The following is a 23,687-nucleotide window of genomic DNA, read 5'->3' on the forward strand; positions in this document are numbered from 1 at the left end:
CCTTATTTTTACTCTTTAGTTTTTCATTTTTTAGACCTTTTAGAACATATTCTATATTTAGAAATATGGAATATGTCAATATTAACATAGTATTTTCTTAGCTTGTACTTGTACACATTGAGAAGAAAGAAATGTTTAGGGCACTGTCAAGTTAGGAAGATCTTAGAAGTCTCCTCTTTCCTTGTAGATTCTGCACAGCAAACCCAAGTCACCTGTAATAGCAGCTTTGTGTTCAAGTCCTGCTTTATTGTGTATTTCCCTAAAATGTACTTCTACAGTTAAAAGCTGGAATTTAATTTTACCAGAACCTGGAAGTTTTCTCACCTAGCAAGATTCAAGAGCAACTGATGTATCTTAACCTACATCTTCATTAGTCATTTATTAGAAAAACAGTAATTACCAATGAGCAGAGCAGCAGTTTGAGATGGAAATCCTGCTGCTATTCCCTTTTCTAGAAGGAAAATGTTAATCCTGTCTGTGGCCACTAACTTGCTCCTCTGACTTTGTCTTTCTGAAGTAGTGCTAAAGACTCTGCACATGACAGAAGCAGAGCTCTTTCCTGCATCCATAGTTTGTTGTTAATCTGTTTTTCTCTGAATCCTGGAAAGGAAAAGCTCTTGGATTAATAGAGAAAAGGTACATTGTATGCTCAGGGCATGATAAAATAATCATGTGATGTTGCATTTATTTTATGGAGAAGAAGAAATACTAAGAATTCCTCAGAAACACATGGTCATGTTTAATCTTTATTTTTTTTAAACAGTGATAATGCTGATTTGTGTGAGTCATTCAGACCACATCAGCTTCAAGACCTATTCTTTTTAAGAACAGCTTTGAAATTTTTCTCCCAGCTTAATGATTTTTCACATCCTTACAGTAAAAGCCCTTTCATTTAGCTCCTTTAGTTGTAAAATTGTCAACTTTGTTGCCGTTTAGCAGTGGGTCGACCAGGTAGCATCCTGGCATTGTAAACACTTCTTTTAATTGGGAATAGAGAATAAAACATGTCTTGTATTTTGCTTTAGGATTTTTCCCTAATAGTAAAGGACATAGTAAAATTCTCATCTAAAACTACTTTGTCCTAATTTTTTCATATTTTGCTTACTTTGCCAAACCGTGAGTGTGTTCATTTGTCCTCAAAAGTACAGAGTGGGATAAATAAAATATTACTGAGAGAGGAAAAATTCTGATAAGCAGTGCCTAAAAGTATATGTAAACTTCTGGATGTGGGATGTGAATAAAGGACAATTTTTTATATTATCATGATTTTTTTTAAATTGGGTGAGATATTTAATAAAAAAATAAAGAAGAAACACAGAAAGTTATATTTAAATATTACTTATTTTAGCAGTGACTCCTAATTTAACTCATTTGGAGTTGGACCCAGCAGCAAAAACTGTTTTGGGCCAAATTCAGCAGCCACAGCTCTGCTAACTTTTACTGGCATTTGCAGTTGGGCACCTGGAATAGAAATTCTTCAAGCCTTTTATTTCCACTAGGGTTGAGGATACTGCAACACAATTCTTCATCTCCCATTCCATCATGGTGAAGGAGTTTTGTCAATTGATACCAGAACCAGGAGAGGAAAAAAAATAAAATGATTTTTTTTTTAATAGATTAAGGGCACCAAAGTGTTTAATAATCAGATGAATTGTGTATTGCCAGTATTGGGAATAAGAATAGAGTGGTTGGGGTGGGAAGGGACCTTAAAGGCCAGCCTGTTCCAAGCCCCTGCCTTGGGCTGGGACACTTCCACTAGACCAGGTTGCTCAGGCAGGAATGATGAACCTTAATTTGGAGGAGAGGTGTAAAGGAAAACGCAGGTCAGGTGTGATAGACATCTTCCATCTGCTGGAAATGAGATGCAAGTTGAGGACTTTTTGATGGTGTGGTGGAAAAAACCCTTGATGGAAAGCTTCCAGCCTGTGGGAGCCGCAGACCTGTCCTCTCTTTGCACTGCTCTCAGCAGGGTTGATCTTCTGGGCCAGGCTCACAGCAGTGACCCCAGGATTAGACTCAGTTCCCATTGCTCTCCCACAGCTGTGCAGCTCTTTCCTCTGCTGGAGTCTCCCTGGGGAGAGATTCAGCTGTAATATTAATTCTGGGTGCCTGCTATAGAGGGTCAGCTCATTTTTGGGGGCACAAGGCTTCTTATTTGTGTTCTATATTTCCTTCTTATTTTTCGACCAAAGAAGCAAATTGTTGTTGCAAGAGACCAGATGCTGGCAGATATTAGCTTGCTATTAGTCACCTATTATTTTTGCTAATTACAGTTTGCCTGTTGAGTGGACGCCTTTTATATTTAAATTGCAAGCTCCCTAACAGGGGAAAATGCAACCTTTTTGTTTGTATCCAGCACAAAGGATACTCTGATCGTGTTATTTCTTGTAATCACCCCCAGACCGCCTGATCATTTCAGACAAGCCTTAATTTTAGTCGGCTTAAAAACTTTGGTGCTCAGACTTCCTTTGTTTTAGGAAAGAGGAGAAATCAGCATTACGAGTAATTACAAGTAATTGGCTGAAGTAATTTACCACGATGTAGTTTGAAACTGTTTTTTAGACAAAATTCAAAGTAGGGCATAACATGGCAAGGAAGTGCCCCTGTTCCCTACCTGATATCATCACTGGTACTTGGGAGTTGTAGTTTATTCTTTCTTTTCTTACTTTAAGAGTTTTGGCTTGCTGGCTTTTGTGGGTTTTTTGTTTTGTTTGGGTGATTGATGATTTTTTTTTCTCTCTTTTAAAGCTCCTTTGAAACTATGTCTGCAGCAGTAGCATGTCAAGCACTCTGGTGCTCTTGAGAGCAAATCCCAGAAATTCATGAATCATGGCAGGTGGTGACACCCCCTGCTTTATTTTAGGCGTGCAAGAGCTGACACAAGCAGTGATGGGATGTGTTGGGGATCACACAGGGAACACACTGGGCTCTGTCAGGAATCTGAAATCAGGTTATGGGATCTTCACTGAGACCCTGTTGATACAAGTGCCTCCAAATCCCAGTGGTGCCTCACAGAGGAGATAGATGCCAGCTGGGAGGCACTCCAGCCTTCTGAAATACCCCTTTGGGAAGATGGAGCTGTAAAAGGAGGCTCTACCTGATGTGTGTTCTTGTTTCATCCTTGCTTTTGTCTCCTCCCCCGCTTGGCGGTGCTGTTCAGAGGAATCCATTGTCCCTTCTGATTTCCCCCTTTCAATGGAAAGAATCATCTTGGTTTGTTGTTCGGCATTGTTGCAGGTGGAGCTGGAGGTCACGCTGCCAGGAGAAGGGAAGGACAGAATATTTAAGGTGGCCATAAAGTGGATGTCCTGTGTGAGCTTGCAGGCTCTGCATGACGCTCTCTCCGGGCGGCTGCCGAGCGTCCCGTTCGAGACCATCCAGGCCCTGGATGTGGTGATGAGGCACTTGCCTTCCATGAGGTGAGGAGGAGCCCTTGAGGTGCTTTGGGTGTCACCTGATGGCTCTGGGGACACTCTGTGCTCCCATGGCCCAGCTGTGGCTGTGTGGCAGTGGCAGCTCAGGAGGCCCTCGGTGCTCTCCTGCTCACCTGGGGAACCCAGAGCCTCCAGCCTGGACACAGAGCCTTTCCCAGATCTCAGAGTGGCCCCATGTTCGTGTGCTCTGAGCTCAGGAGAACCCAGAGCCTCCAGCCTGGACACAAGAGCCTTTCCCAGATCTCAGAGTGGCCCCATGTTTGTGTGCTCTGAGCTCAGGGGATCCAGAGCCTCCAGCCTGGACACAGAGCCTTTCCCAGATCTCAGAGTGGCCCCATGGTTGTGTGCTCTGAGCTCAGGAGAACCCAGAGCTTCCAGCCTGGACACGAGAGCCTTTCCCAGATCTGACTGGCCCCATGGTTGTGTGCTCTGAGCTCAGGGTATCCAGAGCCTCCAGCCTGGACACAGAGCCTTTCCCAGATCTCAGAGCAGCCCCATGGTTGTGTGCTCTGAGCTCAGGGGATCCAGAGCCTCCAGCCTGGACACAAGAGCCTTTCCCAGATCTCAAAATGGCCCCATGGTTGTGTGCTCTGAGCTCAGGAGAACCCAGAGCCTCCAGCCTGGACACAAGAGCCTTTCCCAGATCTGACTGGCCCCATGTTTGTGTGCTCTGAGCTCAGGAGAACCCAGAGCCTCCAGCCTGTACACGAGAGCCTTTCCCAGATCCCAGACTGGCCCCATGTTTGTGTGCTCTGAGCTCAGGAGAACCCAGAGCCTCCAGCCTGGACACGAGAGCCTTTCCCAGATCTCAAAATGGTCCCATGTTCGTGTGCTCTGAGCTCAGGGGGGCTCTGCCATCTCCCTCTTTCCTCTGTAGCCTTGGAGAAGGAGGCCCTCCCCCAGTGGGAAGTGCTTAGAGGTTGGTGGATGTGGAAGGGTGGATTTTAAACAACTTCCCACCCTGTTCTTGTGATCCTTGGACAGATGTTTATTGCCAATTTTGTATAAAGGTTACAGTGCTAGGGGGACATCAGTGTCAGCCTGTGTGGTTATTTTGATAGGAAAGAAACACTTGAAAATTATTTGTCTTTCAAGTGGGAACCTACAGCATTTTCAGTCACACCCAAGAGATACTGGGCTTAATTCTGCTGCTGTGACAAATGTCACTTAAGACCACTGTGTAAATTATAGTCAATTAGAAAGCAAAGAATAAAGTTTAGTAGGGCTGAACTTTCCCATATCAAAGCTCTAAACAGGTAATGAGTTAAATATACGTAACTGACTTTAAAAAGCCTTGTAGTATGTTGACTTTATCCTCAAATTTAGGATTAAAAAAAGTAAAATTACTTTATTTAGTGTTTACAGCACAGAAAACAGCCCAGAATGTCACATATCTTTGTTCAGAGGAAGACATTGGCTCTGAATATGATTTGTTTGCTATTAAGTTTGCTGTACTTAATTATCAAAATGAAGGATGGATCAGAAATATTTGTTAGATCATTTATTTACCTTCATATAATGTCTATAATTCAGAGTATGAAGAGAGATTGTTACATTGGTGTTTTCATAACAGAGACTTTTAATTCTTTTCTTATGGAGGCACAGCTGAAGTTTTAATAGAATACAAATAAAAAGTTATTAATGCTTTTTTGTTGGAATTAGTAGATATATTAAGGAATATACTGAAAATGAATTTAAACTTGAGTAGTAGCCAGTTTATTACTGTAACAAGCTGGGCTTTGAGAGGTGTAACCCGAGTCTTGCCAGGAATCTCAGATTATTGGTAGTTTTAAACAATGACATTTCTGTGCTTTTGTGAAAAGGATTTTGCATCAGTTATGGCTTTATTGCAATTTTTGGTTTAGTTTTATGATGTGAATTTATTTACTTTCTTGCAGGTATACTCCTGTGGGGAGATCTTTCTTTACAGCATCAGAAGGGTGCTCAAATCCCTTGGGTGGTGGCAGAGAAGTTTGGTTTGGCTTCCATCAGTCAGTCAGACCTTCATTATGGAAAATGATGTTAAATATTGATGGTAGGTACTAGGAAATATTTTCTTGTTCCTTCTTGCTCTTTAATGGAAAAGCAAAACTTTAGTTCCATTTGTTGGATTTCCTAAGAATTTCCTCTGTGTTGTTGTAACACACTGTTAATGTTTTTGTCTGCAGTGTCTGCAACTGCATTTTACAAAGCACAGCCAGTTATTGAGTTTGTCTGTGAAGTTCTGGACTTCAAAAGTATTGAAGAACAACAAAAACCTCTGACAGATTCCCAAAGGGTAAAGTTTACCAAAGAAATAAAAGGTAACAAAGAAATTACGTACAGCTGCTTTATTCAGTATGATATGTTACAACTATGTGTTTTAAATATTTTCTACAGCAGTTGCCTTATTGGGAGGCAAAAAAATAATTTTTTTTTTTGCTTTTGAAACCTATCAGTACCAATTCTAAACCCTGACAAAAATATTCCAGTTCCTAATCTGATGATTTCTAAGTTTTTACAAAGATTGGGATTTAATAGTGTTTTTTTTAATTACCCAGTCTTAAATTTTTCCAATTACTGGTGTCAGGTTTTTCATATTTCAGTTTTTACTAATAATTTAGCAAAATATTTAACGTTTGGTTTTATAATAATAATTAGTGTTTTTGCATACTTAGGCATCTGTCCTGCATATACTCTCCTGCAAGGAAATAAGTTATTCTAGTGTGTAGTGACTGAATCAAAGAGAACAGGAGGAAGAAACCTTACTGGTTTTGTTCACTGAAGGCTTCTTCTGCAAAATGGAGATCCTTCCCTCCTGATACTCTTGGCAAAAAGCAAGCAACTTTAAAAACAATAAATCCATAAATCCATCCTGCACCTTCATTTTGTGTTTCCAAAAAAAAAAGTCAACAAAATTATCTTTGCTCAACTAGAAGTTAGCAGGGAAAGTTAAAATAGATCCTGAGTTTGCATTGGTTGTAAATGTTTTGAAAGGATGATCAGGCACTGAATTGCTTCCCCATGGCCTCATTCCCACGAGCTCCTGGAGAGGCTGTTTGGGGATTCCCAAACAGTTCATGAGCTCAGGCTGGGCTGTAAGAGCTGGAGGTCTTACAGACCCCATGTGTTTAGACAGAAAGTGTAAATAAGGGGTTTTGTTTCAAGGAGCTTGTGTGCCCTTTTTGTCCTTTCCCCATCCTGGCCTTCCTTAAGGTACAGAACTGGAATTTGCAGAATGTGCTCAGAGTCTTGTGTGAGCTCTGGGGGCTTTGGGATTTCATCTTGTCTCTGAAATTCCATGTTGAACTTTGCCTGAAGCTCAGGAGTTTTGAATTTCAAGACTATAAATTGCTTTTTTAATTCTGTGTGTGCTACCCTTTGGGGCTAAATAGAATGGCTTTATTAGACTGTTTAACTGGCCTTGTGTAGCAGTTTAGGGCTGACACCTTGATTTTGGAGAAATGGTGATTTGTGCTGTCCCAATTTTTAGGTCTGAAGGTGGAGATAACACACTGTGGACAAATGAAAAGGAAGTACAGAGTGTGCAATGTCACCAGACGACCAGCAAGTCACCAAACGTAAAGTATTTTTCTGCTTTTTAAGCATAGGTTTGATCTCAGGCTGGAAAAATGTCTTGCCTGCCTTACTGAGATGGGAGAAGTTACCTTGAAAAATTATGCTTTCTTTGGTTAATACCTTTAAATGTACCTCAAAAGCATTTTCCCAATTTTGCTGTTCTTTATGTTCTGTTTTTATACTATAATGAATATCATGCCATTTAAACCAATTGCACTTTTTTAGATCTGGGAGGTTTTTTTGGTTGTTTTTTTTCCTGTCATTTAGGGATTTCTTTAAAATTGGAAGGACAGGGTGTCCTATTTGGTGCCTAATGTTTCCCACAACTGGAATAGAAAAGGAGTGCCAGTTGGGATCAGCTTCCTGATGTTTGCAATCTCTTTTTCCTGTGGAAAAAAATGTTTCTTTTTAACTACCAACCAGAGATTTGCAGATAATTTGAATATGGAGACAGTGGTTGCCATTTTTAAGGAAGTAATATAAGGAACAAAACTGACACCAGCTTTTTACAAGAAGATAACTGATCAGTATCTGAATCTGGTATTTAATCATTTGAGCTTTGTTTCATCCTCCTTCAATAAGCTTAACTTGTGCCAAGGAGTGTATTGAGGAGCTGTGGGGGAAGTATTTTGCATGAAATAATAGCTGCTTTCCATATTTGCTTTCCAACAGATTCCCACTTCAGCAGGAGAATGGACAAACAGTTGAATGCACTGTAGCTCAGTATTTTAAGGACAGACATAAATTAGTTTTACGTTACCCTCACCTTCCATGTTTACAAGTTGGACAGGAGCAGAAACACACATACCTTCCTCTGGAGGCAAGTAAACACATTGAAAATTCTGTATTTTGGGGCTGAGGGAAGGTGGTCAGAGGGAAAAGGGTTCAAATGTTGGCAAACTGTTTTCTGAGCAACCAGACTTTGAGAAACTCTGTAGTGCATCAGTGAAAGAAAAGCCCTGAGCCATAAAAACAGTTGGCCTGTGCTTCATTTTCTTTCTGTGGGGAAATTTCAGGTGTGCAACATAGTGGCAGGACAAAGATGCATAAAGAAACTCACTGACAATCAAACTTCCACTATGATCCGAGCCACTGCCAGATCGGCCCCGGACCGGCAGGAAGAGATCAGCAAGTTGGTGAGTGTTGTGTCAAACGTGAGGCAGCTGTAGGAATGGGCTTGATTTGGCTCACCCTGAGCAGGTACTGATGTTTTTGTGCACTGCACACAGGCTCTGAGCTTGGTTTTACACGTTTTTACCATTGCAGATGCGGAGTGCCAGTTTTAACACTGACCCTTACGTCCGAGAGTTTGGGATAATGGTGAAGGATGAAATGACAGATGTGACTGGCAGAGTCCTGCAGCCTCCCTCCATCCTCTATGGAGGCAGGGTATGTCCAGTGGGTTCTGTGCAGTCTGTCATGGCCTCTGTAGTGTGATTATTTCAAATTAAGTGTGTTGTGTGCAGTGTGAGAGCTGCCACGCGTGTATTGTTCAGAATTTAAGTTTAGGTTCTCAAAGTCCTTAGATGTATTGGCCAGTTTGCTTCTCTCTCAACTGCTGTTTTATTTCTGAAAGTAAAGCTGGGTTAAAAATGCCCCTTTTTTGCCTCAAACACTCTTTCATTGTGTGTTGCAAGAAGCAGCCTGTAAATAGTGGTTCAAGTCAATATGGATGGAGAAGAACAAAGACCATTTCAATTATCACTGTATGTATTTGAAAAGAGGCTGAAATATTCCTGAACTTGTGGTTGGTTTTGAATATTCTGGGTGGAGCAGCTGTGTTTAGGGCAGCTGTCCTGAGGTATCATCTCTGTCAGCATGGCTTTCCCCAGAGCCATCTCTTCCTGTTTCAAATATTTACCCACAGGTTTTTATTTTACAGTAGCTTTTGAGATGGCCTTTCTGACATAATCTTTCTCCTGTGGTATCTCTTAAAAAAAGCTTGAGAAACAGAATTTTCCATCAGTTATATACTGGGACTTGTTGCAAGATGAAAGCTTTAATAGCTGAGTGGGATAACTTCATTTGTGGAGGCTTTTGATGAACCTCCTCAGGTCATTGCCAGCTGAATATAATTCTGTCCCTGTGCACAACAGATTGATGCCTCCAAACCCATAATGGGAGAGGATCTTGAGTTTTCTGCCTAAAATTCTTCAGATGACTCAGGCAAAGAAGCTCAAACCTCCCTTCACTGGCAGGTTAAGGTACCCCAAGCCTGACCCTGGTTAAGGGACTGCTTTCATGAATTATTCTGGCACCAGCAGGCTGGGGGAACTTAATGGCAGATGAATGTTGGAAAGTCATAGAGGGGAGGTACTGCCTTGCACAGCTCTGTGCAAAATCCATTATCAGATTCATGTGTGTGGCCTGAAAAATGCCCAGAAGCTTTAGTTGTTGCTGCTAGGTGAGAGGGAAGACATCATGGCAACTTGTCTGAAGCATCTATCAGTATTTATTAAGGTAATTAACATCACCAAAATTACTTTAGCTGCTTTATTACATCCCTTGTCCTCTAGATAATCCATCCCAGTAAAATCTGCTTGGTGGGAGAAATAAAAGCGTTGGGCAGGTCCCAGTTTAATAATGATCGCCTTTCTCAGCTTGTTCATATTTTTTCTGGAGTTGTATGGTTGACATTGAACCACTATTTGCCTCTACTTAGTGATGCATAAAATATTCATAGTACTTAAATTAACTTTCCCTTGGAAAGTTCACTGAGCAGTTGTAAAGTCACTGTAAAAATGTAGGTTCTTGTTAATGTTCCCTACCAAGCATGAATCTTACTTTCCATATATAATTTCTATTTGCTGGTGATAAATACAACCAAAGGCAATGATCAGCAATAAAAATGAACAATGTGAGCTTTATTTTTCAGCTGGCTAAGAAGCTGTCTTGTTACAGTGATAAAATGATTATTATGAGATAGGATGGATGTTTGTACAGGAGAGAGAATCACCTGAGGGTATAAATCACCTGCCAGTTGGAGGGAAATGGAAGCAAAGCTAATTTTGGTTTAGCATCAATCAAGTTTTGCATTCATGTTTAATTTTTGCTTTCCACTTCCAGAATAAAGCAATTGCTACACCAGTGCAAGGTGTCTGGGACATGAGGAATAAACAATTTCACACTGGAATTGAAATAAAAGTTTGGGCAATTGCCTGCTTTGCTCCCCAGCGCCAGTGCACTGAAGTTCATCTTAAGTAAGTGTGTTCTGTAACGTGCTGATTTTATCATTATGGATGCTAATGCCATGATTTCACTTTTATCAAAAATGTATTTTTGATTAAATTGTTTAACATATGGCAATACATCTTCTGTCTGTTTGTGTTTTGAGTGATGCCAGTCTGATTTCAATGCCAGCATCAGGAAATGCTCCAAATCAGACTTAACAAAAGCCATTTATGCTCTATGGCAGGTTTCTGAGCAGTGAGGCCTTAGGACAGAGTTGAAGATAAATGAAATGATGTAATGATGGGTATTTATCACTAAGTGTTTCTCAAGAGTGACAGCTATGTGTGTTCTCTTAGGTTCCTTTCCTGATTCTGTGGAGTAGGTTTATTCATGCAGAATTTCTTTAAAAGGAAATTTTTTATCCACAAAACCTTTTCCTCTTCAGAGTTTCTGGAATGTGCAATTTGCTGCATTTGCCAAATGAGTAGGACTGGTTGTTCTACTGAGTTTAAATGTTTGAGTGAAACTTTCAGGTTTGGTTTACCTTTGGCTGGGATGCGATCGTTCAAAGACTGCTGTGACAGTGACATCTGCCATGGCTCAGGGAAGGTGTGCAGGCCCAGATCCATGTCTGAGCCCTCCTTTCCCATGCAGCTGCTCTCCCTTCATGCATGGACAAGTGGAGCTGCCCTGGCAGGGATTCAGCTGCTCTCTGGGAGGGGAATGCAAGGCAGGGATTGCTCACACCAGGGGCATTGCCATGGCAGTGTTCCTTCAGATGATTTGCCGAACAGCTTGGGAATTTTCCCCTAACAAGTGGGAATCTTTTTACTGCCCATTGTGTGAGGAGGGGAGGGACATGTTCTCTCCAGGCACATGTCAAGAACTTTCCCTTCCGTGATGCTTCTAGTGGAAATGCTGTGTAAGCTAAGTTAATAAGTTTTGAGAAACAGGCAGAAATCTTCAACATAATGAGCCAAAATAAAATTATTTGGATGGCGTAGAGTGAATTTGTGTTTACCATGAAAGGACATTCCTTCACGCCAGGAAAATGTCTGCATCCCATTCCATCTTGTTGAGCAAGCTGGAACTCGAATGCTGCTGATTAATCAGAGTAAATACCTTCAAATGCTCTGAAAGTCCTCAAAATCATCCTGCTTTACCTCTTGGGAGCAGAGAGAGAACCTTTCCTTGTAGGCACTGTAGTTCCAGATGGACTTTTAAGGCTCAAACCCTGACTTGTTTCAGACTTAAATGTTGAAATCACAGAAGGGTTTGGGTTGGAATAAACCTTGAAGATCATCAGTTCCAACCCCTCTGCCATGGGCAGGGACACCTTCCCCTGGACCAGGCTGCTCCAAGCCTGATCCAGCCTGGCCCTGAACACCCCCAGGGATGGGGAGATGTTCTGCCACTGCCTCTGCTGTAGTGAATGCTTGTTTTTCCAGAGGAAATACTCATTTTCTGCAAGGAGCCTCAGGCTGCAGGGCTGAAGCTCACAGGCTGTTATGATTCATGCAAGTTAACAATGGGTTTGGGAGAAGCTGAATCTTCACAACCCTCTCAGTCAGTGGCACCTTGTGGTGAAGATGAACAATGTTTTAGACAACATTGTTTTACCCACTCCAGCTTAATAAAAAGGGCTTTTATCAGTGAGCTGAAAAGGCTCACAGGTGGAAGCCTCTGAAGAAGTTGGGTTGTCTCCATATCTGACCGCTTCCATCCAAGGGTGACTTTTTTTTCATCAGCCTAGGAGGAGATTTACCTTCATCTCCAAGATCCACATTTTCTCTGGTATCTATGAAATTGTGCATTATTATGGATGCTAAAGCAATTCACTGAGATAATTGCTGGTAATTTCTGTTGGTTGTTTTCATCATGAAGAAAAAAGAGAAGAACTCCACCTATTTCTGTAGTGGGAAGAGATGGAATTATGTTAGAGCAGGCTATCCCAAATTATCATTGTTGCAGTCTTTTTCAAAAAGTATTTTATCCTGTATTTCCCATAGAAATAAGGTAGAATTTGCTTTGGAAATGAGGTCTTTTAAATTAATGGTGTTATTTATACACCGTATTTCCTATCTTTCCTTCAGTGACTACACAGGCATTGTCAATTAAAGATGCACTTGGGGTTAAATTCCCAGATTTTTGCACAGCACAACTCCGCAAGTTTAACATGATTGTTCCATTAAAACCAAGATCAAAAATCAAGCTGGGTTTTTCCTGCCTGGTGATGTCCTGTATTTGTGTGCATCCCCCAGGTCCTTCACAGAGCAGCTCAGGAAGATCTCCAGGGATGCTGGGATGCCCATCCAGGGGCAGCCGTGCTTCTGTAAATACGCGCAGGGAGCCGACAGCGTGGAGCCCATGTTCAGACACCTCAAGAACACTTACACTGGCCTGCAGCTTGTCGTGGTTATTCTGCCAGGAAAAACACCAGTCTATGGTCAGTGAGTGGAAATGCTGCGTTTCAGTTTCAGTTTTGTGAACTGTCCAAGGGAAAGAGGTTTAATGCTGGTTTAACTCCGTAAATTCCAGTTAGGGAATAGGCTGGGAATTAATTTTACTATTTTTGTTGTGCTGCATGATGTTTTATATTAAGACCTAATTATTTTCAGTGTGTTTTCTATGCTTTTAATTTGCTTTTCCCCATTGTTCCTTTGGGTTGCATTTGAGATTCAGGTTGTGACAAAGCCAACACAGGGCTTTGGTGAGATTGACATTGATAGGCAGTGGATTATAATATGCTTAATAAAACTTGTGTGCTGAAAATTCCAAGTGACTGAAGAAGTAATGACTTCAGGAACTCTGTAGCTTTTAGAACACCTTTACTTACTCACATAATCTCTCTTTGGCAAAAAAATGTTGAGTGAAGGAGCTTTCTGTCTATTTTTCTTGCTATTTCAATTTTTTAAGTTGGGTTGCAAGGCTACAGGTGCACAAAAAGTGAAAATTCAGCACCTAAACTGTTTTTTGGAATTAGTGTATTTTACATGGCATACACACATGGATTTTAATGTTTTATATAAACCATGCATTTTCCAGCTCTTCCTATAGGCAGGACTGCTTGTTTTCCTGTGCTGCCTCTCTCCTTTTTTCACTTACCTTGCCCAGCTGGAGCAGCAGCCACTGTTTTTCTCCCATAGCTACATGGACTCTTCTCTGATGGATCAGATCTACCAAGCAGCTGCAGATTTGTTTTATCCCATCTCTCACCATTTTAATATAGCACAATATAATTTTCCAACTTTAATATTATCTCTTACACGATGAAAAGCGATTAAGCAAGGAACCTTAGGGAAATAGTACCTTTTCCCCCTTGAATTCAGCCTGCAAAGGAAGTGGCTCATCTCTAATTTGTACAATAGAAATTCGGTGCAAAATGACTTTTTTACTATTCCTGTTTGGCATTAAAAGGGAATTCTTCTCCTCCATTTAACCACTGAGAGGATGTGGTACCGCTCTCATCTTCTTTCCTTGTCATTATCTTTAATTACAGTAATTTCTGCCCCCTCTAATCATCTCTCCTTATTTTCTCCCTACGCTCTTCCATACCCTGCACTTCCCATACCCACAGTCTTGTCTTTTCTCCTCTTCCCACCCTGCTCTTTCCCTCTCCTGTTGCCAAAGAGGGTGGTTCATCTTCTCTGAGCCACTCTTGGAGCCTGAATTTCTTCCCTGAGTGTAAGAGTATGTGGCTCTCTGAAAGCCTTGAAGTCTCAATTTTGTTGTTAACAATAGGATTTAATTTAACTTTGGAATTGTACAGTACTTAATGAGTTTCTTGGAGTTTTTATGGACTGCTAAACTGGCCACTTTTCTATGCAGGTGATAAACTTGCAGTGAAGAACTGATAAACTGCATGGCTGAGCATTGCTCAGCACTTTACTGTTATATTTGTGTTACTATTCCATTGTTTAATAATGCAACAAGTGCTCAACAGCCTAATATTATCCACATTGCCCACATCATTAGCCAAAGCTGATGATACAATGCTATGGTTGTAAAATAAGAATTAATTTAAAACTTCTTAGTTAATATAAGCCAACAGTGCCTTTAGTTTAGGACCCAGTTAGGTGGAGCAGAGCAGAACTGGGGGGAGGTTCTGGAGGCTGGATGGGTTTGGGGGTTTCATTGTGTTCCTGTGAGCTTGAGCACCATTTTGCCACAACTCCAGGTGTAGGTAACTGGCACCGAATTCAGGTCTTCTCCATTGTTTAATTTGCAATTTGCAAATCTCTTCTTTGTTTCTCTCATTCCGTAGCGGAGGTGAAGCGCGTTGGCGACACGGTGCTGGGGATGGCCACTCAGTGTGTGCAGATGAAAAACGTCCAAAGAACAACACCACAAACTCTGTCCAACCTTTGCTTAAAGATAAATGTCAAATTAGGAGGCGTAAATAACATTCTGCTGCCACAGGGAAGGTAAGTTCATCTTCCAGAGGGGAAGAGGTTATTGTGTTGCAAAGAGAATGTGCGTCATGCTGAGGTAACTGGGAGCTTTTTATCTGTCTTAAGTGACTCTTCAGACAAACTCTTTTGGCTTCTATGAAATAGTTGTGCAAAAGTTAGGTTATGAAGACAGGAGAGGAATACTTGTTTCTGCTGAAATTTATAACAAAAGTGTTGTTTCAGTGATCTCACCACTGAAGTACACAACTGTCACTAGAATGAAAAATCTCTAATACTCTGTTTGCCCTGAGTTTTCAAAAACAAATAAGAGATCACTTAGAACAGTAGTGCCTTTTCTTTGGTCAACATTCTTCTCTTTGAGCCTCTTAATTGCAGTGGAGGTGTCAGCCTGTCCTGGGCCATGGACTGTGCTCTCAGAATTCCTGAGTTTGCTGGCTGTGGAACCCACTGTCCCTCAGGTGTCCTCTGCATTCAGAGGTGACATTGCCGTGAAGGTGGAGTACTGGGATGGCCCTGGGTGTGCCAGGCTCCACAAGAATTGCCCTCACCTTGTCAGGGTTGTTATCGTGCTGTCCGTCCCTTCCAAAAAGTACCTCCAGTTCTGTCACTTCCCTCAGCTGTTGGATCCCTTCCTCAGGTCTTCCAGGGCATTCTGTGATGATCCTGCATTCTGTCTCTGTGAACAGCCCTCTCTCTTATAGCCATTAAAGCTGCTCCCAGAGAAGAAGGGGCCCTGGCTCCCTCAGGAGCTGTGTCCTGGCTCAAGGTGGTTCAGCTGGAACCTGGACAGCTGCAGTGTGTGGTTCCATGGTTCCATGGCTGCACCATCCCACTTGTCCCCTCTGAGGCAGGGAGAGGGAGGGCTTCCCGCCAGCTGGGGAAGAGAATTCCCTCAGCACCCTCAGTCTCCTCCCAAACCCCCACCCAGTCTGGGGGTTCATTTCTGAGATGGGCAGAGGGGCAGGGTCAGGCTGTGGGGCAGGGTCAGGCTGTGGGCCAGTGCCCCCTGCCCCTGTGGCAGCAGCTCTGTTCTCTGGGGTAGATGCCAGGGTGGTTACCCAAGACATTCCCACCTTATCTCTAAATGCTGAATAGATCAGGCCTGTCAGCAATGCTTCCCATTGTATGATATCAGCATCTAGAGAAAAGTTTGAACCTTTGAAAGGTGGTGGGATACATCCAAAGAAATAAATGAAGGTTTGGGAAAAAACTCCCCCCTCTATTGCTTCCTCACAATGGGCACCATTACTGATGAAACCCCACAGACGTGAAGTTATTATGTGATAGTTGTCCAGCCCTGTGTCCACATTCCAGAGGAAGTTTAAAATCCAGGAATTGCTCACCTTATGGACCCATTGTGCAAACTGGATAACAGCCAGAGTAGCCTTAGCCATAGGATCCATGTTTAGATAAGGAGCTGCACATGGGGAAAATGTAGCCACAAGCCTGTGCCAGCCAAACCAGGGTAAGTTAGACCACACAGTGCCTAACGAGGTTTCAGTGTTCAGACACAAAATTGGGTTACTCAGGAAATTATTCCTTTTTCACCATTTCCTCTTGATGCCCTTGAACCCCACATTGAGCACCAAAAACTGGGCTGGGTTAGCAGACAGGTGTCTGCCAAGGAAGGTGGGAATCTTCCTGGAATGGAAAAATGACCCCCTCCCTCCAAATTATTGTAACTTTGGGGGCTTTCAGGCAAAGATGTGGGTAAAGGAATAACAGGTTTTTTACTAGAATATATATATATAGATAGATAGACAACAATAACAGCAATGACAAAACCCAAACAACAACACAAAATTAACAGAATTCCAAGACACTCAGCTGTGGTTTTTGTTTCTTAAGTACAGTCCATTCATCGTCTCTTGGGCAACAAAAGGGAAGAAAATTCCGTGAGAGAAAAAAAAAAGTAAAAACCCAAAAAAGCCTAATCCCCAACATTACCTTCCCATTTCTTTTAAAGAAGGTCTGCAAACAGATTAATTTATCTCCATAACCATTAAATCATTCCCCCACACACCCGCAAAGAAATTACAGTGGCCTAAGATTTGCTGTTTGAAATTGTTTTATTAGGAATAGAGGTGAAGTTTAAATCTTGTGTTGCATTGCTTTGGTGTTCTCTCTTGGTGCAGTGGTTTAATATCTTAACCTAAAGATTGGTTTAAAACTTTCAAGCTCAGTTTTAAAAAAAAATCTATTTTGCAAATAATAATTTTAATACCTACTATTTTTGGACTGCATTACCGAAACTGTTTTTTTATTTGGAAAAATATTTTTATTCATAGCATCTGCATAGGGGCACAGTCCTTTAATTTTCTCAGATGCCATTTGTTAAGGGATCAACTTTTACTCCTTTCTGTGGTCCAGTTGATAAAAACTGCAATTCTTCAAGTTAGAAAAAACTGGATATATTTTTAAACTTTTTTTTTAAATAAGAGCAACAATTAGCCGTACTGTAAAAATCTGCCTAAGTATTTAGCATGAGAACCTTAATCAGGATTTTTAATTACTGCCGCAGGACAAGTGACCAACTCTGATCAAATGCCAGTAGTGAATGAATTCACTGCAGGAGTACAGAGTGCTGTTTATTAGGGTTTTAATGTGCTTTATTGAGCATAAATATTGCTGCTTCTACAAATCTCCCTTCTCTTTGCCAGACCCCCAGTATTCCAGCAGCCTGTCATATTCCTTGGTGCAGATGTAACTCACCCACCAGCTGGGGATGGGAAAAAGCCTTCCATTGCTGCAGTGAGTAAATTGTGTCCTAATCTTTCACCCCAGCTCCCTCCTGCTGCTCAGCTCTAATGCATTTTATTGCTTTCAATCCTTTTGTGGTCCATTGCTTCTGATTGCCTAATTATAGCATTATAAATTATTTTTCTGCAGGAATTTGTTGAAACGTCGGAGAGCTTGCTCTGATGCTAATTACTTAAGTGTGTGTATTAACTTGTAAAATGCCTGAGTTGCTGATACACAGAGGAGCTTTTCTGGGAGCTGATATTTATCAGCAGCCTGATAATGAGCTGGTGCATGATTAAATCTGCTTCTTCAGCACTTAGAAATGTTCAGAATTTCTTCATTGCTGATAGGGAACTAGGCTGGCTCAGCTGTGGTTTCTGGGGACTCAAGCTTCCAGAAAATGTGCAGTAATCTCTAGAAAATGTACTTCTTAAACACAGGGAATAGTCTAGCTTGTGTTATGTCAAACACCTGTAGTGGCTGCTCAGGATTGTTTAATAATGAAGATCTTTGGTGATTCTATGTATCTGTTTTAAAAAGTTACCTCTGTGTGTCCAGGGAGAACCGGGTAAAGCTGTGCCCACTTGTTTAGGGGTTTTTTGTTTGTTTAAGCCCCATGCCACTTTTACAGAATATAGATGTTAACATTTCATTAACAGAAAAATCCCTTCCCTTGATGAAGGGTGTGGCTCTTTCTGTGGTCCGTCACCATTTCAGTTTAATGGATCTGAAACTCGGGTTTCAAACTCCCGTGCTGCAGTCTGCAATAACTTCATGGTTTCATGGCATCAGTGCTCCAAACAGTATTTGATTTTTTTTAAGTGCCTGTAGATGCAAACAGGAAATGAGTCTTTTAGATTTCAAACAAGCTTTCTCTTTCAGCAGGTGGACTAAACCCAGAGCTGTTTCCAAGCACGTTTTAATTTCAAATACATCTCTGCCAGGCCAACCACTCAGTGTGCAAGATGCTGTTCCAGACAGTGCAGTTATCTCATGAAATACCTTTAATAAAATGCTTTCTGGTTTGATTTGGGTGTTTTTCCCCAGGTTGTGGGAAGCATGGATGCTCATCCCAATCGTTACTGTGCCACCGTGCGGGTGCAGCAGCATCGCCAGGAAATCATCCAGGATTTAGCTGCCATGGTCAGGGAATTGCTCATCCAGTTCTACAAATCCACGAGATTCAAACCCACTCGCATCATCTTCTACAGGGATGGTGTTTCTGAGGGGCAGTTCCAACAGGTGATATTTGTCTTTTGGAAATTCTGATGGTGTTGTTTTGTGCTACTAATGGAATTTTATAGTTCCACATTGATGTGGTTGGAGTTACAGGAAGTATAACATCAACAAATCTGCCCTCAACAAATGTATTGGATTCTAACCAAGCAGGCAGGAGAAGTGTTTTCATATTTTCCATGTGCTTTTGAAAATCCTTTTACCCTTTAAAATATTTCCCCTTACAGAATTATAAGTGAAAAGTGTCGTTATAGCACTCAAGTTGTGTTCCACATCTGTTTCCTATTTAGGATATATTAGTCAGACTGTATCCCATAGAACTTGGGCAGTAAAGAAAAATTAATTCTTTTTTTTAATGAGGATTAATAAATACTGTATTTTCACAGTCATTTTTATTCCTGTTAAAACTAGTCAGATACTTTGTCATATTTATTTTGCTTGCTTGCTAGTAGCTTATTTTATGAAATATTTTTCTATATATTTTAAATACATTTATATACACTTTTCAGTATTTATGTGTGTAAATAAAAGATAGAGAATTGAGTCAGCTTCTCAAAATCCAGGGGGAAGAGAGGAAAAGTCACTTGCTAAACTTGAATTGATAAAATAATCTTTGTATGAACTTTTGATATATCCTCTTTTCAGCTGTCAGTGGTTTTCACTGAATTCTTCATGTATAATTAACCCACATTCCAAATCACTGCTTTTTGGTTTGTTTCACTTTCCCTGTTATTCATATCTGTAGTCCTGCATGGGACTGCACAAATCTGGGCAAAAGCAGCTGAGCACTTTTGGATTTTATCCCTTGTTCTAGTCTGAAAGATAATTAGTCTGTTGTATTCAGCAGCCTAATTTAATGTTCATTTGTATTTGGTAGTTAAAAAGACTTTGACATTCAGGTTATTAGTCCTTGGAGCTGAATAAATACGAAAGTAGCTCTCTCCTGGCTCAGGAAACTGCTGATGTAATTTGCCCTCATTAGGGGAAGAAATTAAGGTTTGGTCCTGAAAGCTTTGACATCTCATTACTCTGAGTGACAGTGCAGGAAGGAACATGATCAGTTCTCTGTGGATAAAGAAAAGAAACCTGTAGATAAATAAGAGTAATTTCATGATGGCAGTGGTTCACGTTGATCCCTCCCCTCTGTGTGTGTGCCTCAGGTTCTCCACCACGAGCTGCTGGCTATCAGGGAGGCTTGCATTAAACTGGAGAAGGATTATCAGCCTGGCATCACGTTTATAGTGGTGCAGAAGAGGCACCACACCAGACTCTTCTGCACGGATAAAAACGAGCGGGTACGTTCTCCTTGGGACCCCAAACACCCAGCAGGAGCCAAGTCACCAAATACTGTTTATTTGTGCTAATTTCTGGGTGGGGGTGAGATTCCCCAAGCTGATTTTTGGTCCTTTCTGTGTGGAAAGAGGAGGCTCCCCACAAATGTTGCTGAGAATGGAGAGTTCCTCATGGCAGAGCTCTGCTCACAGATTGGGCTTTCCACGTTTTTTCCTTCTGTCAGGAGCACTTGGAGCCCACTAGGTTTCAAGGCAATAATTAGTAACTCCCAAAGCTGACATGAAGGTGGTTGTTAGATTAATAAATGCTGTGATTACAGATGTTAAATTGTTTGAAAGTAAAGAGTATTTTGACATTTTGCTTTGAAGAGATTTTGAGAGAAGAGGTGGCCTGGCTGACAAAGAATTGTCCCCTCATAGGTATAAACAGGAAAAGTTACTCCTGTCCTGGAGTGGGAAGGTGAAAAGAATTTGACAAATGAGTTGCAGGAATTTCTTTTTACATTATTCAGAAATACAAATCTTTCTAGATAATTTCTAAGAAGATTTTACAGCTTTTCTCTTTTTTTCTTTCTCCGTAGTAGAGACACTCTAGATTTTCAGTTGGAACAAAATTTCAGTTTTACGCATTCTTTCTTCACTTTCTGCTTTTTATAGATTGTTTTCTTGTGGGTTTTTTCGTGAATATACAGCTGAAAAGAAAAAAACCCTTTGTGTTGTGCCTCAGTGTCTTTGCATTTCCTGTTTACACAGGTTGGAAAAAGTGGAAACATTCCAGCTGGTACCACAGTGGACACAAAAATCACCCACCCCTCAGAGTTTGACTTCTATCTCTGTAGTCATGCTGGGATTCAGGTAAGACATTTTGTTTGGCTTGGTAACTTTTTAACATGGTAACTTGTTAATGTTTGTACTAAAGCGACTTTATCTGATGGCATTTTGTCAGATCTGAAGTTTTCAAGATGAAAGTGCATTTCGGTATGATCATTTAATTTCAGAGGTGAAATTTTGAGTATCAAAAAAGGGGAGGGGATTAGTTTAATAGGGAGCAAGGAAGGAGGTTGTTTGCCTTTTAAAGGAAAAATTAGCTGAAGTGTGTCGAGCTGTGGCTCTTGAGGAAGCGGCCGTTTCCCCGCAGTTCCCCCGCAGAGGTGGAGGTTCAGGAGATGTTTGGGAATGCTGATGAGCTGTGTGATCTGGCTCCAGGGAACAAGCAGACCTTCCCACTACCACGTGCTGTGGGATGACAATCGCTTCTCGTCGGACGAGCTGCAGATCCTCACATACCAGCTGTGCCACACGTACGTGCGCTGCACGCGCTCCGTCTCCATCCCCGCGCCCGCCTACTACGCGCACCTGGTGGCCTTCAGAGCCAGGTACCACCTGGTGGATAAAGAACACGACAGGTGAGTCCAGGGGTTGGGATTTTTACAGCATTGGAAGGCAGTGGGCTTGTTAATTCTGGGATCAGTGGTGAATCAGAGGGTGGATTTGCTCTCACCACTGATTTATGCTGCTGAAACAAAGCAAAAGATGTTCCTGTGCATGCTGTTTTGTGTTTCAGAACCTGGCTGGTGCTTCAAGGGTAATTAATGTTTGATCGTTCTGTTCAGTAGAAACTAACGATACAGAAACATGTGTGAGGAGAGGCAGATTAAACAGGGTTTCCCTTCCTGCCCCCAACCTTGGTTTTTGTTTTTCCCCCTCCCTTCTCTTTCAGTGCTGAGGGAAGCCACACTTCTGGTCAGAGCAATGGCAGAGATCACCAGGCCCTTGCCAAGGCGGTGCAGGTGCACCAGGACACGCTGCGCACCATGTACTTCGCGTGACGTTCTCATGTGGGGCGGCTCGGACGAGGCAGAGTTGGATTCACACCAGACCAGCTGCACTTAGACCAACAGATGCCCACCCCAGGGACAGCCAGCAATGAGTGATGCATCTTTATTCTTTTCTTTCCCATTGCAAGGAAGCCTTCCGTCCAGAATTTCAGACTTGATCACAAACTGCGTTCGCGTACCGAACCCCGCTGTTGTCGGAAATGTGGTTTGCCAAAAATCTCTGAGCTGCTTGGTAGAAAACAGACCCAGATTTTATAATTAAATCAAGAGCTGCAATCTCAGGGCTTAGGGAAGACAAACAAAAAACCAAACCCAACAACCCAACCCACAAAACTCCCCATTCAGTTTGCTGTTCATTGAGTTGCTTTTGGTAATTTGGCAAGATCTGATTCATACTGAGGTTTGATGAGCTAAAACGCTGTGAATCAGCTTTTAGTACAAAGGAAAGCAAAGCATCTTTTGAGTATTTATGAAGCCTTGAGTAATCTAGATGCATTTACAAAATTTTTATTTTCAAAATAAGAGCGTGACAAAATTCTGGTTTCTTAAACGTCTTATAAAGATTATTCTCAGATTATTTTCTGTGTGTCTAAGGGCAAATGTATTTTCTGAAGCTTGTTCTTGAATGTTTTTTATTGTGCTGCATTTTAAAATGTTTTTCATAGCCTAAGAAGAATTAAAAAAAAAAAAGAAACCTGTACCTAAGCTTTTAATAGCTCCACTTAGATTGGCAGAAGAAAATGTGCCATTTAAAAAAATTTGTAAAGATTTTTTTAAAATCATACTGACAGCTAACTTTAGGATTTGTCATACAGGACTGTGACACTTACTTTCCAAAGTCTCTAAAGAATACGGGTCTGTGGTGATAAATACAGTACAATCCTTTTTCACTGTTGTTTGAGTTAATGTAAATTTTATATATGTTTCACAGTATTAATGTGATAGACTAGATGTTATTATTTATTTTTATTTACTAAGGAGTGCTCATTATACTTCTGTTAACATATCAAGAATGCTTTGAACTTAGAAAGTAAAATCCTTCTTGTGGGGACATTACTCTTCAAATGCAAAAAAACAAAAATATATATGCAATCGACGTGGTGAGAGGAGAGAGATGCAGCCAGTGTCTGTTGTAGCTTGGGATTTGCAGAAAGGCTTTTCCAATGTGCACACAACACAGCAGCTTTTACCTCTGCGGTTCAGACGCACACAAGACCAACATCCTCCGTTCATTCAAGCACAAAGCAATTGTGGTTTATTTATATGTGGAGTGGTGGTGAAGCAGGAGCTCTGCTGGAGGAGAGTGGCTCGCTGGAAGCTGGGCAGGAGTCAGAGAATCTATGCAGTAAAGATAAACATTAGGAAACTGAAGTTTACGTAGGGAGGGAGGTGAAACTCTTCATTATGCATAAGAACTGTAGGAAACGTGAGAGTTTTGCCATTCTCTTAGGAGAAGCATTAATTAAAACTGATAATTTAGACAGATGCTTCTGTTAGTTTGCACACTGGATTCATAAAAACCATAACACACATGTAAACCATTGCACTAATGACAATGCCACGAGCAGCTTTAGGAGAAAATGGAGAAAGCGCAGCAAACTTGTTTATGCTCACTTGATCTTTGTTTTTCCATAGGATAACTGAAATAAGATGCTGAGAGGCAGGTTGGAAAACCTTCATTCTCTCCCACTGATGGATTTTGCTTTGTGTTTTCCCTTTTCTCCGAGCAGCTGCTCAGTCTCTGTTTGGACACTTTTACCTCTGGCCACTGGGACGGGCGAGTAGCTCAAACCCATGCAGGGCTCTGGGCCACAGAGCAGGTCACTGCAACCAGGTGGTGTTGGATAAGCTAGAAAATGCCCAACCTTTGCTGCATAAAGAGCTTTAGGTACATAATTCCAGTTCAGATCTTCACCTTGTAGCAGTGTGTTGGTTCTCAGTGTTTTGTAGGTAAAATGTAGAACCTGTTAATGGAATTATCATATTTGTGCTATTCTAGCTGGG

General features: G+C 41.4%; 1 protein-coding gene across 1 annotated transcript in view; it reads left to right on the top strand.

Moving 5' to 3' along the window:
* The window catches only part of AGO2 (argonaute RISC catalytic component 2), a 46,424-nt gene extending 23,846 nt beyond the window's left edge, over positions 1-22,578 (top strand). The window contains exons 4-19 of the mRNA XM_063407480.1: positions 3,238-3,419; positions 5,333-5,469; positions 5,603-5,737; positions 6,907-6,994; positions 7,665-7,812; positions 8,009-8,128; positions 8,259-8,381; positions 10,059-10,192; positions 12,425-12,609; positions 14,428-14,587; positions 17,236-17,326; positions 18,365-18,559; positions 19,714-19,848; positions 20,599-20,700; positions 21,052-21,251; positions 21,566-22,578. Coding sequence (XP_063263550.1) covers positions 3,238-3,419; positions 5,333-5,469; positions 5,603-5,737; positions 6,907-6,994; positions 7,665-7,812; positions 8,009-8,128; positions 8,259-8,381; positions 10,059-10,192; positions 12,425-12,609; positions 14,428-14,587; positions 17,236-17,326; positions 18,365-18,559; positions 19,714-19,848; positions 20,599-20,700; positions 21,052-21,251; positions 21,566-21,674 — 2,244 coding nt within the window. The 3' untranslated portion in view covers positions 21,675-22,578. The remainder of the gene's footprint in view (positions 1-3,237; positions 3,420-5,332; positions 5,470-5,602; positions 5,738-6,906; positions 6,995-7,664; positions 7,813-8,008; positions 8,129-8,258; positions 8,382-10,058; positions 10,193-12,424; positions 12,610-14,427; positions 14,588-17,235; positions 17,327-18,364; positions 18,560-19,713; positions 19,849-20,598; positions 20,701-21,051; positions 21,252-21,565) is intronic.
* The last annotated feature ends 1,109 nt before the right edge of the window (positions 22,579-23,687 follow it).

The sequence above is a fragment of the Prinia subflava genome, chromosome 1 (assembly GCF_021018805.1).
Source record: "Prinia subflava isolate CZ2003 ecotype Zambia chromosome 1, Cam_Psub_1.2, whole genome shotgun sequence".
In the NCBI taxonomy this organism is placed as follows: domain Eukaryota; kingdom Metazoa; phylum Chordata; class Aves; order Passeriformes; family Cisticolidae; genus Prinia; species Prinia subflava.